Genomic DNA, 19,147 nt, shown 5'->3' on the forward strand with positions numbered 1-19,147 from the left:
GTGCGTGTGAGTGTGCGTGTACGTGTGTGTGTGCGTGTGTGCGTGCGTGCGTGTGTGTGCATAAAAGAGACTGAAAGGTGTGTGATGACACGTGTCAGCTAATATTAGCCATCAGTAGCTTAGCAACTAACTCAGATATCCTGCCAGACTGAAACAAGGGGTGCACATATATGCTAATATGTATGTAATGCCTTAAGGTGACACAGATCTTTACGATGCATCAGCAGAACATCTATACTCTGCACATTCCCCCCAGATCACATCTTTCTGCCCAGCATGAATGTTTAAATGGCACTCCTCGTTATCAGTGCAGGTAAAACGGCTCTATTCGGCCCCTGCTCATAGTCAGCCCGTCCTTGTGGTTTCAATGAAATGTGGTAGGTGTATGTAACCTCTTGTCGTAAACAAAACAGGAAGTCGGCTATTTAAAATTGTATGTGCAACTTTTGGCTATTTTTGCTCTTCTGAAGTTACGGTGCTCTAATGATGAACTCCTCCCACAGTTTGCATCCAATGAACTTCACAGTTGGTCAGTACCATGTGAGGACCTTGAAGATCAAAATGTATAGAAAGTTTTAGTCCACATCGAACACCCTTGCCGTGGCGTGGAGGCCAAATTGCATCTCTTGCCGTAAAGCAGACATACTCCCATATGATCCGAATCTTTTGAGAATCCAGGCTTGAAGACGAATGCATGATAATCAAGGACGTGCACAGGTACGGGCTAATGTTACCCGGGCAACGGCCCGTTTGGACTTTTTGGCTGACCTGCCCCTCTGGAGAGAGCGAGAGTTTGTTTTTCTTATTTCTGTCGCTGCGGGAAACACACTTTGTCAGCGCTGTCATCTGCCGGTGCGTTGAGACCACCTCAGTGTTGGATTTTGGAAACTTGATTTTGATTTGTCTCATGGCAGTTAGGGTATAAGGGACAAACCAGGGGACTTTACTTCCTCTTGATACCGTCGGTTATTTATAGAAGACCACCTAAATAAAGCCTACTTGTTGTTATGATGCTTCTGTCTTTCTGGGTCTTCTCATCTGTAAACTCGCTCAATGGGGCCGCTCTCTCTCTTTTCTTGATCGCCCTCTCACGGGAGAACACTTCACTCTCCCGCTTCATTGTAGGATTTCTGCCATGTCTCCACTTTAGTTTGACCACCTCTGTTATTAAGTTATGGAATACTAAATAAATAAGTAATTAGATACCTTACCGTTACTGCGCTCATAAAGAATGATAAGAATAAGAATAATGTGAATTGAACTGGTTTAATTAATTAGTGAGTTTATTTAATGTAATTAGTTAGAGGCCCTATTTGATCTTATTTTGTTATGAGATGTGAATTAGTGTTCAATTGAGTAGATGTAATAATTGTTTGGTTTCTTTTACATTAAAAACAAGTTACAATTTTCAAAAGGTCTTGTGTTTTTTTTCGGGGGGGAGGCCCTTTTTCCAGTTTAGAGCAATAGCCCCCTCCAAAAGCCCCCTCCAAATGTCTGTGCACGTCCCTGATGATAATATTCACTCATCATCACTGCCATGTGACCAGAGGTTAGATGTGGGATGAATGTGGAAGTTGCCCAGATCTTATCGTTTCATCTGTTTTGCATAACAACAGCCAAACAAACGAGCCACGACTGCTTGGTATGTAAATGCAGCCATACACTGAAGCATTCTGGGTATTAATGCACAGAAAACCAGTACCAGTCGATCCGGTCTGATCTCAACTGCTTTGCATTGACCAGCAGCAGGAGGACACACACACACACACACACACACACACACACACACACACACACACACACACACACACACACACACACCTTAATATCCTCCCATGTACACACACTAATACCTAAATTGAGCACACGTCCAAACACATGAACACACACACACCCTGCAGGAATGTGGCTTATTACCCATGTTGCATCACAATGACCATGTTTTGTTTGCAAGAGGGAAACACACACACACACTCGACACACACTCCAGCACGGGGTGTGTCAGTGTTTTGTGAGAGCGAGCTACAAGACGCCGCTCGTTCCTAATCTGATGAAGGAGACGGGATATGAAGCGCCTACAGGCAGGAGGTTCAAGGTGTGAATGAAAACACAATAACATGAGTCACAGACCATTTGGAAAGTGTTCCCTTGTTAACACCTGACGCTCCCTGAAGGCACCGCTCACTTTCAGACGATGTATGCAAATGGTATGATCCGACAGAGCTTAGGAAAGGGTTTGTTCAAAAACAAATAAGCTGAAAAATGCTTGAAGTTGTTGAGAACATCAGTGCAGTAAGTCCATCTGACTGCAGCTGACAAATGAATGTTTGATCGGCTTATTTTAATACCAATTACGACCGTCTGCAATTATAAGACTGCGATGTAGAACCTAAAGCCTGGCTCCACCCCGATGTGGGATCAGAGCCCTCCTGCAGATATACAGGAGGGCATATCATGGTCCTTTCCCAGCAGAGCAGGGCCTCTTTAAGACGTATCAATGCATCCTCATTTACTAGCTGATATATATCTCTATTTTATTATAAGGACCTGCACAGGGATGATGTTAAGTGTTGGTCGTGAGGTAAACATGTAGTGGAGAAGGAGCATCAAATAATCCAGATCCAAAAATACAGTGTTCTCACTTTAATAAATGTTATAGAAATGTAATTAAAAGCGTAGACATTGAAAACAAAATACTGCATTTTAATTGGCGCGTCATCATTACGAGAATAAATATTATTATGGAGTCTGTTACCACGAGAGAGGGAGGCTTCTGATTGGTTCATCACACAGCTCCTCTCCCTCCACGCATAGTATGGATGTGCAAGCATTATGTGTGTGTGTGTGTGTGTGTGTGTGTGTGTGTGTGTGTGTGTGTGTGTGTGTGTGTGTGTGTGTGTGTGTGTGTGTGTGTGTGTGTGTGTGTGTGTGTGTGTGTGTAGTGCACTGTGGTCACGCCAGCCTGAGCAGCCTTTGGGAAGTAGGTCAATGAGTGAAAGAGAAAGAGAGAGAGAGGGGAAAGAAACACATGACGAGATTTAAAGAGGAAGACGAGGAAGACGATGAAGACGAGGAAGATGAAGAACAAGGAGGAGGAGAGGAAGGAGAGGGAGCAGTGATGGTGGAAAGTTACCGGTTACGAAAGCTTTTAGCGAACAAGTACACACAAGCCATATATGGCACAACCGTGTGTGTGTGTGTGTGTGTGTGTGTGTGTGTGTGTGTGTGTGTGTGTGTGTGTGTGTGTGTGTGTGTGTGTGTGTGTCTGTGTGTGTGTGTGTGTGTGTGTGTGTGTGTGTGTGTGTGTGTGTCTGTGTGTGTGTGTGTGTGTGTGTGTGTGTGTGTGTGTGTGTGTGTCTGTGTGTGTGTGTGTGTGTGCAGTAAATACATCATGTGTTCCAGTGTTTGCATATGCATCCCAAAAGGGCATTAATAACCTCACACACTCTCCCTGTCTCCATGCAGGTAGAAGCCTGCTGCTTGTTTTCAACCCACACACACACACACACACACACACACACACATACACACACACACACACACACACACACACACACACACAAACACACACACACACACATATGACACACACACACACACACACACACACGACACACACATATGACACACACACACACACACACACACCCAGACACACCTCTAAACTTTCCATGCCTGCAGAGCCACCTGAGACTGCAGCCCAGCTCCACCCTCATTTGTCGACTGTTACGAATTATCAGTGAAATTACATGAAATTCTCAGGATATTTATAGGTTTTGATTCTGACTGAACCACAGGTCACACACAGGTCGAATGTGTGTGTGTGTGTGTGTGTGTGTGTGTGTGTGTGTGTGTGTGTGTGTGTGTGTGTGTGTGTGTGTGTGTGTGTGTGTGTGTGTGTGTGTGTGTGTGTGTGTGTGTGTGTGTGTGTGTGTGTGTTGTGACAGTGACGAATAACAACTATTTATAAAGACACACACTCGCCAACGAGCACATTTTATCTGAGGAAGCATCAGCGTCTAAAAATAACAACAAATAGCTTTTAAAGCAGGCTAATGGAAGAGTAGAGTGTGTGTGTGTGTGTGTGTGTGTGTGTGTGTGTGTGTGTGTGTGTGTGTGTGTGTGTGTGTGTGTGTGTGTGTGTGTGTGTGTCACTGCAATGAACCATATCAAATCAAACTGCACTGATTGTGATAGGCCTGCTTCTAGATAAGTGCAGCGTGTGCGTGTGCGTGTAAAAGAGTGCATGTTCATACCAGCCTGTGCTTGTCTTCCCCTGGCACCTGGTTGCCACGGCTATGCCATGCTAGCATTAGTGTGTGTGTGTGTGTGTGTGTGTGTGTGTGTGTGTGTGTGTGTGTGTGTGTGTGTGTGTGTGTGTGTGTGTGTGTGTGTGTGTGTGTGTGTGTGTCCTTTTGTCCTGTACACCATGACATGGAAATTTCCTCTGACCTTTTCTCTCATTTACACCAGTGCCCTTGACACACACACACACACACACACACACACACACACACACACACACACACACACACACACACACACACACACACACACACACACACACACACACACACACACACACACACACACACACACACACACACACACACACACACACACACACACACACACACTGCAGGGTGTATAGGCTATGGTTGAGATAAAACAAACCATCGTTGTGTTGAGACTAAAAACAAACCTGCTCAGCAGTCACATGGTGATTATAACTTTAGCTACTGGTACTTCCACTACTACTGACTCTACTTTAAAGAGTCCTCTTCTGCTGATGTTCAGGTGTATATCAGTATGTAGTGTCTCTACTTTAAAGAGTCCTCTCCTGCTGATGTTCAGGTGTATATCAGTATGTAGTGTCTCTACTTTAAAGAATCCTCTCCTGCTGATGTTCAGGTGTATATCAGTATGTAGTGTCTCTACTTTAAAGAGTCCTCTCCTGCTGATGTTCAGGTGTATATCAGTATGTAGTGTCTCTACTTTAAAGAGTCCTCTCCTGCTGATGTTCAGATGTATATATAAAATATAGCAGAGGACTCATTCCTGCACCACTATAGGAACGTTTTGTGTTTGCCTCCTACAGACTGAACCCACACTAATGCAGTTTGTATATCAGAGGTCCAGATAAGCCCGTCCTAACCCAGATCCTCTCTCTCACCTGACCTCTGCTCGGTTCATTCATTAACCGTCATTTTGCACGAGCAGAGCAACTTTAACCGTCCCTGGTGAACCACTAGTACCAGCAGGGAGATATTAAAATGTGGTGCAGTAAGTCAGTGCATTAACGAGCTTGAGAAACCGTTGAGAAACTCCACACAACCCATGAATGCACCGTGTAATCCCTAACCTTGAGCAGTAATCACATACAATAATCCTGCAGCCCCAGTGGATTATGGGTAAGGACATGCTGGTGTACAGTGGGCAGAAAACATATATTAACCCTGGTGTTGTGCTTTAAATGTGATCTGATATTCATCTGAAGTCACAAGTATAGACAAACACAGTCAGTTTGAACCAACAGCACACATTATTGTTCAGTTCTTGTCCATATTGAGTCTTTCATAAAAGCTAGTTGAGTTAGGAGTCAGCAGACCTCGTTTCGATCAGTGAAATGTGATTGGACACATTTTTTATTTGCTATTGACAATATGAGCTGATATGAACCATGCCTGGAAGAAAAGGGATCTCAGAGGACCCAAGATCCAGAATTGTTGCCGGCAAAGGGTTACAAAATGTCAGGTGTAAGTGTTATTAGCTTAATCAAAGTTTGTGTGTGTGTGTGTGTGTGTGTGTGTGTGTGTGTGTGTGTGTGTGTGTGTGTGTGTGTGTGTGTGTGTGTGTGTATGTGTATGTGTATGTGTATGTGTATGTGTATGTGTGTATGTGTGTGTGTATGTGTGTGTGTGTGTGTGTGTGTGTGTGTGTGTGTGTGTGTGTGTGTGTGTGTGTGTGTGTGTGTGTGTGTGTGTGTGTGTATAGCCTATACACTGTTGTTGCCAGAGGACTGATGATGCGTTAGTGAGGAGTTGGGAGTTGGCCCGTCGACGGTCCAGACATCTTTACTTCCCGATCATCAGTCAGAGTGAAACTCAGCCAAAACACAACACAAAGTCAAGGAGAGAGAGTTGCATTGTGGGCCGTGACGGAGTCCAAACCAATCACAGAGCAGTGTTTTTACTCCTACTCGACTCCCATTCATCACAGGCCTTTTATGACAGCGTGGCACAGCATCAAAGTCTACATTTTTTACAACAGCAGACACAGCCAAAGTCCATTTTTCTGTGGTAGACAGTGAACGCACCACAGCTGTAGACAGTGTTGAAACGTCACTGTCAAAATTGCACAATAAATGGGCATTTAATCGCAATACGGACTCGTGCAACATCCAGAAATATGAATGTTATCTACCGAAGTTAAAGCATGTAAAGCAATCAAATCATATTTAATGACATGTTCTGCTCGTATTAGTATTTAATGCATCTTCCCCTGTGACATGTTCCCATGCACAACAACCTAAAGATCACACGACAACAGGAGAGGGAACACCCTACAAAGTGTCATAGGGCCTCTTTAAAGGCTAAATGTGCTAAAGCTAAACATTTATGTGTTTAAATATTTATTTTTAATGACGTTTTGTGAACTGCAGAGATATTTCCATCTCCAAATGATGATTGAAAATGAGAGTATGCAATCCCTCTTATATCAGTGTTAAATAATCGCAATATTTCCAAATCATGCTGCCATACTTATCCTTCAAGCTTGAATATATGCATCATAACAGCTCAATGATACAGACACAGTTTGTAAAAGCAACGAGGCATCACGTTTGTCCAAAAACAATCAGTCCATCGTATTAGCAGACGCTGTTTAATCCCCTCTTCACCCTGAGTGTTTGCAGCCCTTATGCACACTGCTCTCCACATACAATCCCTCCTCTTCAATTATCTCTCATGTTCCTCAAATGCCACTCGTATAGATGCGGAGCGATGAAAACAGAATGTCATGTCGCTGTAATATCTGTAATACCTGCCTCTCGTCTCTCACGGAAACACTTTATCCTGACGGAAACATTCTGCTTCAAATAAGACATTTCCCAGGAGGCGCCCTCCGAGAGGAATCAGCAGGGCCTCCAGGCTGTGTGTGTCTCTATAGGTGTGTGTGTGTGTGTGTGTGTGTGTGTGTGTGTGTGTGTGTGTGTGTGTGTGTGTGTGTGTGTGTGTGTGTGTGTGTGTGTGTGTGTGTGTGTGTGTGTGTGTGTGTGTGTGTGTGTACAGAATGGCAAACACTCATGTTGACACTATCAATATAGCAACAGGGTCCCTGTGATGAATACAAAATCGCCAGTAAAGGTTAGCTACTGTAAGGACAGATGGCACACACACACACACACACACACACACACACACACACACACACACACACACACACACACACACACACACACACACACACACACACACACACACACACACACACACACACACACACACACACACACACACACACACACACACACACACACACACGTCACCATATGGGAAAGATCAGTATGGATCGATGTGAGGGATGTATGTATTTCTCTGCAGATATATTAGCGTCCTCTGCATGTCTCTCAGGGACAGATGATATCAAACCAACACAAGGACACGTTATTGATCCTCTGAAACCCATCACACACAATCAATAGGTTGATTCTGGAAGCAAAGACAACCATGAAGCTCTATATTCGTACAGAGATAACATAAAGACATCTGAAATGTGCGACAGAGAAAATCTAATGTCTGTGCAAACATCGATACCTCAGCTTTCAGCGGACAACAGAGAGTCTAGCAATAAGAGAGCAAGCAAAGAGCATACCATCCATGTGCTGTAACGCACCTCTTACAACCAGGAGTTCTGACTTTGCAGGCCATTTACATGCACTAACACCTATAGAAACCCAACAAGCAGAATACGGGTAAGTTGAGAAGAAGTATGAATTACTAGAAATGTCCCGATCCGATCACGTGATTTTCAAAAGATCGGAATCGGGAGAAAAAATCGGGGATCGGGATTTAAAAAAAAAAATAATTAAAAATTTTTTATTTTGTATTCAATGTTACAAAACAAAAATGACCATGTTCAAGTCTTAAAGTCATCCTGAGGCCTTAGTTTTGGTTTCAAATGACACAACATCATGTATGTGTTGCTTCTTTGGGGCTTGTTTTCATAGACCTGCTTATTTCTCTCAAATCTGGCAACAGAGTGGTCAGGGCGCAGTGTCTAATTGTAGCAGTAAGCTAACGAGTACTGATAAGCTTTATTTTGTTTTGATCCAATGCTGCACAACTGAACTGATCCAATGCTGCTGTGAAAGAAAGAAGCTATATCCATGTTGGATAGAATATCCAATTTAAATAAAAAAATAACCTTAAGGGAAAACTTGAATGCTTTTTTTTCTCTTAATGCATTTCATAAAGATCGGATCGGGAAAAATCGGTATCGGCAAATTGTCAAAATAAAATGATCGGAATCGGATCGGGAGCAAAAAAAGGTGATCGGGACATCCCTAGAAAATACTAAAGAATAAATACACAAAAGTACTTTCCACCACTGCCACTGGCCCCTTCCTGCCCAAAGTACCCCCCATGCACCCCGTTCCCCTCGGCTGTAAAACTGCTGTATTATTTAGCTTTAGTTTTTAAGGTCGCGCCACAATCATTCACCCAAACTACGAAAGCTGTGAGCCAGAAGAAGTTAAATGGTGATGAATTTCACAATAAATAACCAGAAATGATAAATCCTCGGCGGTCTGCTGAGAGTCCGACTGTGGCGTAGAGATAAGGGTTGTTCTAAAGAGAGACGGACGTCTGAGAGGAGATAACAGCGAATCACAGCTCTGACTGTGACGTTGTGAAACGACAGAGACGGAAACAGCGAGTAGATTTTCATATTACATGTATGTTCAATCTAATATTTAATATGTATAAATAGTATATTTTGTTACATGTGTAATTCAACTTGTATACTTTCTGTATGCTGCTGCAACCCAAACATTCCCCACATTGGGATCAAGAGAGTACTTCTCATCTCATGATCTCCTTATCTTGAAGTCTCAGACGATGACTCAGGATCAGATCTTTCTCTCTGCTGCCCCTTTACTTCCATCCTTTCCTCCTCCTCCTCCTCCTCTGGAGCTGTTGTGCGTGTGTTACGGCTGAATGCTTTCTGCTGAAGGACCTCAGGGGAGGAAGCAGAGTTTGGAAAATGTGCAAGAAGGGAAGTCAACAGAAGTCTCTCAAGCAGTGGCATTAGGCACGTGTTTATGTTCAAATGTTGTAGAAATGACCCTGAAATGAGGAGGTGCTTCCTCTGTGTGTCCGAGGGAGGGCAGCAGCTGCAGGGGGAGACTTCAGAGCGCTGAGGGAAGCAGAGGAGATGCCAGGATGTAGGAACAGATCTGAGGAAGACGTAGCCTGGTGTTCTCTGTGCTAGGCTAACGGTTAGCGCTGCCTTACAAGGCATTCTGCTGTGACAGAGAGATGATATCTAATCTAATGATAAGTGCTTACAGTATGTTTGGATGCCATCACTGCACTTCTACCAAAGCTCTTCCTTCTAACTGAGTGTCTGTACACGGACGTATTGATGAATTCTCCCACCTCTGCTCCTGCATCCACAGAGGTGAGACTTTCTTACACCAGGAGACAAACTACAAGCAAACAGGATGGAGAAGAAGCAGTGTGTGTGTGTGTGTGTGTGTGTGTGTGTGTGTGTGTGTGTGTGTGTGTGTGTGTGTGTGTGTGTGTGTGTGTGTGTGTGTGTGTGTGTGTGTGTGTGTGTGTGTGTGTGTGTGTGTGTGTGTGTGTGTGTGTGTGTGTGTGTGTGTGTGTGTGTGTGTAGCCAGTCATGCCAAGCAGGCACGAGCGAGCAGCTGACGAATCACCACTTGATTAATTATTGAGAGACCCCTAACCTGCCTCTGCTAGCATGTCAGCTAGCAACAGCAAACCTGAAACACACACATATGCAGTCACACACGCATACACACACTCACACACACACACACACACACACACACACACACACACACACACACACACACACACACACACACACTCATGCAGTCACACACACACACTAACACAGGCCCCTGGGAGGGGGGGTCAGCGTCTTAAGCCGGATGCCTGATGAACCTCGGAGGGATTTGAGAGGAAGAAGCCGTATTCCCACTCTGACGCACACACACACACACACACACACACACACACACACACACACACACACACACACACACACACACACACTCTCTCAGCCCTCGTGGACCTGGTGCAGCAGCACAGTGAACAGTCGGTCGGCACCATATGGAAAAAAGTGATTTAGTTTTTATGCAACATATTTTGGGATATGGGAAAATGCAAGGTATGCAACATAAACTGTGTGTGTGTGTGTGTGTGTGTGTGTGTGTGTGTGTGTGTGTGTGTGTGTGTGTGTGTGTGTGTGTGTGTGTGTGTGTGTGTGTGTGTGTGTGTGTGTGTGTGTGTGTGTGTGTGTGTGTGTGTGTGTGTGTGTCCAGTATGCAGTGACAGCAGGACAGGTGAGTCACTGCAGATGAACACACACTGCAGCACCGACATCACGACTCACACACACAGAGCAACAGAAAGACATGCAGGGGAGGAGCTGCAGACTCAAGACAGGAGATCAGAGTCTCTCTCTCTCTCTCTCTCTCTCTCTCTCTCTCTCTCTCTCTCTCCCTGCACCACCCATCCTCTTTTCAAAGCATTCCCTCAGCCAGGTCTCTACAGAAGTCTGCTGCTCGTAGTAACATATGTTTCAGTAACAAAGGAAAATAAAAGCACTTTCCTTGCAGGACAGAGAGTGGAGGACACTTATGTAACACGAGTCGGCCATGCAGAGCTAATAACACGAATTTGCATGAAAATAATGCAGATATAATGAATTTAAGCTCCAAATACGACGATTATATTCATGTATCTTTCACCTAAATCTTTAAAAACCTAACAATAGTTTCCGCCTGTGCTCAGAGAGGCTTTGTGACTCCGATCCAGAATTAGACGGGATCACCTGACACCTGAGGCTGAGAGCGGAGCGCCCGCTGCCTACGTAGAAGCGTAACACACACGCACAAACGCACGCACGCACACACACACACACACACACACACACACACACACACACACACACACACACACTCTCAGAGTTACAGGAGGAATTGCTGACTGGCTCTAAGCTTTATTAACTTTTCCGTTTGGTTTTCTTGTAGGCGTCGTTCATTAAAGTTATTAACACTGGAGAGCTGATTACTCAATAACAAAATGTGACCCAGGGCCAGAGGAAGAGGAGGAGGAGGAAGAGGAGGAGGAGGAGGAAGAGGAGGAAGCTGTGTGGGGACGATGTGTTCCGGAGAAGTTTTCCCAAAGTTTTCCAATCAGGGATCTGTTTCCACAAACTGTCATTTAAGTGTCCTTATCACACCCCTCAGATTAAGTGTTCATTTAATGGGTTTGCAAGAACACCAAGCAATGTGTTCACCTCCAAGATGTCGACCAGCAAAGACACATTCAGACAACCATTGACTTCCACTCCTGGGAACCAAAGGGGCTAACATGCCGCTCATTCCTGCTCCACTTGGATGTTTACTGACAACAGAATGAAAACACCCTTAAGGAGCATTTTTATTAAAACCATTGACTTCCACACAAGTGGACAAGAAGTGCTAAGATGTCTCATGTGTGGGTTTTAGGACTCGTTCCTGCACCACGTGTTGCATGTTCGGTGTAGATAAGGCGCCACGTTACAAAGAAGTAACCTGACGTCTGCAGAGCTGGTTCATTTACAACCAAAGCACCATTGACTTCCACATAAAGAACCAGGATGTGGGGAAATGACTCCTTTCAGGGTTTTAGGACTCGTTCCTGCAGCACTATATGAGGAGTCTGACCAGTTCTACAGAAGAGCAGGGACAACTTTCTCTACTTCCAAACTCAAAATAAACTTGGAAAAAGACCCTATGTTTGAAATCACACGGTGTACTGACAGCCCAACGGGGGTCACACTGGTTTCCAAAGTGAAAGCTCAACAAGTTGGAAGTCCACTGCATTGCCACCGCCTCTTTCCCGGTGATTCATGTTTGGATCCTTAAAGCTCCCATGTCATGCTTTTCCGGTTATCACCCGTCCCCTTGTGTGTTATGAAGGTTTTTCTGCATGTGAACGGTCTGCAGAGTCAAAACCCTCAAAGTACATCCTGTAGGGAGTAAACCTCTAACACAGAGAAGACCTCCCCAAAACGCCTCGTTGGAGAAACGTCACTGTCCATTGATTCTTCCGGGTAACTCATGATGTCATGCGTTACCCGGAACCAAATGGACCAATCCGTGGAGCCGTTACGTTACGTCCGCGGAGCCGTTACGTTAAGCCCCCGCTGATTGGTCCAAATTGACCAATCCACGGACTTCCTCACACACACACTCAGTGCAGGCAGCTCTGCTGATCTCTCCTCCCTGGCTGCAGGCTGACAACAGACAGTTGGGATCTCTGCAGACCCATTCTCACAGTGTTTATGAACCTTTCTCTTACTCAATATCAAGCCACACTTATTGTTTTTACTTCGGCTGTGACTTTGTGTGTGCTCAGGGTGAGTTTCGCTGTGTTTCGCTGTGTATCGCTAAACAAGGAAACCACCCCTCCACGGAGCTCAGCGCGATTCACAACATCCCGACCAATCAGAGCACACTGTGCTCACAGGGAGGGTGGGGGCTGGAGCTATTGGAGCTACAACGAGCCGTTAAAGGCAGAGAGTGAAATTCAGTGAATACACGTAGTTTACAGAGATGCTGTTTGAGAAACCAAAGTGAGTTTGGAAAATAGCACAATATAAATCTATTCTAGTAGACCACCTCAACAATGGAATTATGATCAGTGGAAATGGCCATGACACGGGACCTTTAACTAAATGCAAGCATATTCATGAAGGCTTCAAAATGAACTGGAAGGAAAGAGCCAGTATCTGAAATGACACGGTGTACTGAGAGGAGCCTTATCTCCCGTTGAGCTTGAGTCCATAGTGACTTGCTCTTGCACAGCGGTGTTGCTTCACTCAGCCAGGTTAGCAGTTATGTCCGCTTGCAGAAGAGGTGAGTGACGGTGAGCCGGTCTGAGTCGAAGCCTCTGCAGGGATCCAGTCAATGATTAGCATGGGAATAGCTCCGAGGATCCGCCCTCCCACTCTCTGAACGTCCAGAGACTTCCAAGTTCATTTGAAACACTAAATATGAGCCGTTTCTCTCAGATCAGCCGACGGACTGGTTTGGACTCGACTAACGCAAATGATTGACAAACACTTGGTTCTTCTGCTCTGCTGGACATGAAGAGATTTCAAACTGGATTCATCTCGCCCATAAAGGATTAGATGTCCTGGCGTTTAAAAGCTGCACGAAAAGGGGACAGGAAGTGGTCGCATGCTGACTCCATTCTGGGCTTAAGGACTCATTCCTGCACCTCTCTATTCGGCATGTCGGTGCTTACTTTGTTTAAAAGCTGCACGAACACGTTAACACAGGATTGTGTGCAAGATATATATATTTGTAAGCATGCTTCTTGGTTAATATGAAGCTGTTTTGGGCTCTTTTCTTGCCGTAACAAATGCACATTTATTCTGATTCTGAGGAAACAGAAACCATTGGTTAACAGGAACCCGCCGACTCATCTCTCTTAAGGACTCATTCCTGCACCTCTCTATCAGAGCAGAGCACTGTACTTATATCAAAGAGTGAAGCATCGCCTCCACGCCTCAACAAGCTGTGCTTCGGTTCTGATCTGATCCTCATGAAGTGTCCTGGCTCACATACTGACACGGGAGTGGATTTGATGTTCATGTTAAGAGGACGAGGAATGGGTTAGCGAACGGATCCACCACACAGTCCTCTTGACCTCTTCACAACAAACCATCTATAGATGTGCCTGTCCCTCTGTTTGGGCCACACTTGACCCACTCTACCATGCTGCACTGCGCTATATATCAGATGCACCCTATAGGACTCATCATTGCAAACTGTATAGCCTAACTGGATGGTCCTCACTTACTGTGCGTAGGATGCAGCATTGGTTTGTATTAATGTATAAAACCATTTTAGGAAAGCTTCCACTCTACCTGTGAGCCAGATCTGCTCCAGTTTGTGACTCTCACAACCTCAGACCCAGAGCCTGATACGGGTCCAGGTTCCTGCCGTGCGGACTGAGGCTAGGGAAAGGAGTCTTTTTCATTATGGTCCTTGGTCTTGGGATGACCTTCAATCACGCCTCAAACTGACGGCACTTGTCTCAATAGCATGTTTTAAATTGAAGTTGTCAGAAGTCCTTACCTCCAGCTGCTTTTCAGTAATAAGTAGTACACCTTTCTTACTTTCCTAATGTGCTCAATATAGAGACTGCTTTTTCCTCTTTTGTTTTCTTAGTTATGTTCTCTGTATTTTATATGTTTGTGTTATGTGTAACGTTGCTGCCTTCTCGGCCGGGTCAGCATTGAAAATTAGATTGTATCGTTAAATAAAAAACTCACACGGAGAGACGGACAGGGATCATCCTGATTTCCAAAATGAAGGCATTGGAATTTCACTGCATTGACACTGACTTTTCCCCTCCTGTGATTCCTATTTGGATCCTTGAAAAATGTGCAATGGCTGCAAATATGAAAGTGGGATATTCGACTAAAGGTCAAATATTCTGGAATAAATATTCTGGTGTTTTTCCGAGACGTCCCCTCGTCTACAAAAGATATTTTAACAGACTTTTACAAATAAAAACATGATTGTTTCAATATATTCTTTAATAAAAAAGCATCCTTCCCTCTGCAGTATCAGTCAAAATAACACTCATCGATATAGCGCTTTAAATAGAGGCTGAATGACACATTGAATAGATATTACTATTAATTATACTATACTTTTTAAGACCACATCAAATGTTATGTAATATGCATTTTCATGAATAATGTTGGCTGCAAAGTTTGAGTTTTTACAGTTAATGTAGAGAAACTTTTTATTTTAAAATGTCACCAAAAAAATGCACTTTTTTTTAAACATATTATGACATTATTCAACAGAAGTGATAATCCCTTTGCTGCAGTGTCAGTATAAATAATCCTACTTTAAATGTGACCCAGTTAACAAAGAGGCTGCACGTCAACACATTGTTTGTATTACACGTTAACAACAATCACAACGTTACATAAGAGCCTCTGACATGCAGAGCGCACAGATTCATCATGTGTGAACGACGGGACGTTATTGTATGCATGTGTAGGAATCACACACACACACACAGACAGAGGAGGAATGGGTCACATGGTAGGAGGGGTGGGGGGGGTAGAGGAGGAGCAAGAGGAGGGAGGGGCTGTACGTCACTATCAACGTCACTGTAACGCCTCCTCTCCTCCCCCCTCCCTCTCTTCACTACAACTCACATGACTGCAGCAGCTCTGTTCTGTAACTCCAGTCACGAGGATGGAGTAATATTACAATAACCAGCCAGCAGGGGCACACACACACACACACACACACACACACACACAGACACACACACACACACACACACACACACACACACACAGATAGACACACACACACACACACACACACACAGACAGATAGACAGACAGACAGACAGACAGACAGACACACACACACACACACACACACACACACACACACAGATAGACACACACACACACACACACACAGACAGATAGACAGACACACACACACACACACACACACACACACACACACACACACACACACACAGACGACACACACACACACACACACACCCACACACACACACACAGACAGACGACACACACACACACCAGACACACACACGACACACACACACACACACACACACACACACACACACACACACACACACACACAGACAGACAGACACACACACACAGACAGATAGACACACACACACACAGACATACAGACACACACACACAGTGGAGTACAAGGCAGAGTGCAGCACTAATAACCCTGAGTAAATATTAACTTATTAACATGTTGTCAGTAGATAAGCTTATCGGACTGAAGAAAGAATTCAAGCTGAGATTCGGAGAGAGATTTCTTCCTGTGTTTCTGCCTCAGGGACTTTGCAGCAATCCAGCTTCATAGAGCATGCATGCTATATGGGGTGCATGCTCCTTTGGATGTATCGTATGCATCTCTAGTTGCACTATTTTAATGTAGTCCAAATGTCAAAGCAGTGCATACAATGGAACATATCTACATGTTTGGCTGCATTTTTGTTAATTTTAAGTATTCTTAACTCAAAAATAACCTGTTCTTGATTCCCAAGTTCAAGTTCATCTTAATGACATATCGTATTTTTAAGTGTTGATCAAATTGCTGCACAGCCACAATAAGAATAACTCAAATAGGAAGATTATTCTGCTTGTTCTCACATTTGTATCGTAACAAATGTAAAGAAAAACGTGTTTTAGACTTAAAAGGAATTTCAAATGACATACACTTGGAGTATGAGGAGCTGGGGTGGAAATGTTCTGCTTTATTCTGACATTTTATAACCTAAACAATTCATTGATAACAATTTGTATAAATATATTTGGTAGATTTTGATGCACTTCCTCTTCTGCAGTTCCCTCTAACATCACATGCACCTGGATTATGTGGAGCTTGGATGGCATTTTTTCACTATATTCTGACGTTTAATATGAATTTATTATGTCACTATGTAGTATATTATATTGTATGATACTACAATATGCATATATATTGTGCGATCCTTTATTTTTGCAGATGTTTGATCTCCCCATGCATTCCCTCTCCGTCAGTGCATCTGTATGAGGAGGCTGCAGGTTATAAATAGCTCACGTCTCTCTGGATCCTCCACACAGTGAATTAACTGCTGAAACTGCCAATCAGCTGTGACAGACCCCCCCCCCCCACACACACACACACACACACACACACACTCATACAGTAACCCCCCCTCCCCCATTCTATAACACCGTCAGATGACCGTGCAATCACAGCAATAACAATCATTACGACGCAATGTGACGTCACTGTGTGATGCAGTAACACTAGGGAAGGGGGGGGGCGTGTTTTACGTCATTGTAAAATGTATTGATGCACGGTTAACTCTACAAAGGGTGTGGGGGGGGGGAGATGGAGATTACATTTGACAGGTTCCCATCTATCGGGTGGGAATTTGCGTTTTTGAGCAAAAGCCCCTGTAGAAATCCTCTAATTTAACGTTTCCTTCCAAATACGATGCAAAATACCTCATGCAGAACAGCAAACTGGTTCTAGTTATTAAATATGTTCCCATGAACCATTCGGCTCACACTACAGGTGCAGGGAAACACATAATTTAGATGTAATGGCCACTTCTATAAATGGTAACTTACCTCCTCCTTGTGCTCTTGAGCAGCAGCTTATTCTGGGATTAACAGCAGAGCCAGGTTTACAAGTTCACATATTGCTTTGATTAAGTGCTGCTTGGGTGTGCAGATAGTATCCCGAATTAAAGTGAACATCCCATTCATTCATTTAGAAAATAAAATGCATGTTTAATGTGGTAAATACATAGTAATAGAGAAAGAATCCTAAAAATGCATGGATGGGTACGCAGTTTGGCGTATGCACGAAAATCGGTGTAAAATCACCTTCAAAGCACCCAGCGTGGGTTTATTATAGACAGTGTGTCGTCATCATTCCCCCTTCACACACACACACACACACACACACACACACATCCCTAGAATCAGTGTGTTTACAGCAAGTTCCACATCCACACGTTTTGTAACCGTTGCCTAACGATTACGCAAACGGTTATGAAAGCGTAAAACTGCGCCAACTTTTTCAGCTGACCCCTTAAAATCCACTGTCTCTTTTTCCATCCCATTGCAGAACATGGTGTGATACATGGACAATTTGTGAGGAATTGACAGGAATAATGATAATAGGTGTTCAAGTTAAAAAGCGCAGCAGATCTCCAGCACTGAGGCTCAGGGTTAAGCTCTCACTGCAGCTTACATACCGGAGTGGATACATAACATGACACCGGTGTATCCAACCCGAATACACACTTTTATTAACACACCAGCATCGATCCATTAAAAACACAATATCCCCTGAATCAAACATGCCCTACACGTGTTTTCTCTGCCGGGTTCCAGTGCCCAGAGCCCGCCTTTAAACCCTGGAAAGGCACAATAATGAGATAAAATCATAATAGTGCTTTAAGGCTAAGTCCATGCGTTCAGACGCGAACCACGTGGCCATGTCACTGAAATTAAAACTTCCCTGAAGAATGCGTCAAAAGTTTCCAAAGCGCCCTCTGCATACCAAGTAATGTGTGTGAGCGCTGCGAAACACACACTACCAGACACACACACACATACAAAACACGTTAAAAATCCGGCAAAAATTTTATCTCACTGAATATTTCCCGAGGACATTTCCTTCCAGATAACACGTGAAAACCACACGTCAAGATACAGTACACACAGATACACGCACAGGGACGCACACACCGGGGTGATGCTGCCTGACAAGCCGGGGAAAGGCACCCATCTGCCGGGTAAATCTTGCGCAACAGCCGGCGAAGCGTAAAACTGGAACCCCGGGTGCAAAGCCCCGGTTCCGGTGTTTCCAGAGAGTCCCGGGTCTTACCTGGCTGCCGGAGGTTTCTGTCAGGTAACTGAAGACAAAGGACGAGAGTTCCTCATCTAATAGTGGAGCGCAGTCCGCCATCTTCTAGTGAATGAAGAGCGGAGGAGCCAGAGAGCCGGGTATAGAGAGGAGGAGGAGCGGCAGGGAGGAAGGTGGCCGACAGGGGGCCACCTTCTGTTTACAAACCTGGAGACATGCGGCTCCTCAGAGGGTGTTCCGGGGGGTCCGCGGACCTCCAGGGGTCAGATGCCCCGGGGGGTCCGAGAGCAAAGTGAGGAGGCATTGAAGTTAATGGGGATGGAGTAGAGTGTGGTGAAAACATGCCAATAGATTCAAGATTTATTATAGCAGTTACAGAGTAGAAATTAAATTCTTCTGACCTGAGCTCCTCCTACATGTATAATAAAATACAAAAAACAAAATAAAAAG

General features: G+C 44.4%; 1 protein-coding gene across 1 annotated transcript in view; it reads right to left on the reverse strand.

Moving 5' to 3' along the window:
- ppargc1b (peroxisome proliferator-activated receptor gamma, coactivator 1 beta) overlaps positions 1 to 18,893 on the reverse strand; it is a 105,835-nt gene extending 86,942 nt beyond the window's left edge. The window contains exon 1 of the mRNA XM_079670832.1: positions 18,719 to 18,893. Within this exon, the coding sequence (XP_079526958.1) occupies positions 18,719 to 18,799 (81 nt within the window). The 5' untranslated portion in view covers positions 18,800 to 18,893. The remainder of the gene's footprint in view (positions 1 to 18,718) is intronic.
- Positions 18,894 to 19,147: the final 254 nt, after the last annotated feature.

This window comes from Notothenia rossii, assembly GCF_949606895.1.
Source record: "Notothenia rossii genome assembly, chromosome: 3".
Classification (NCBI taxonomy): domain Eukaryota; kingdom Metazoa; phylum Chordata; class Actinopteri; order Perciformes; family Nototheniidae; genus Notothenia; species Notothenia rossii.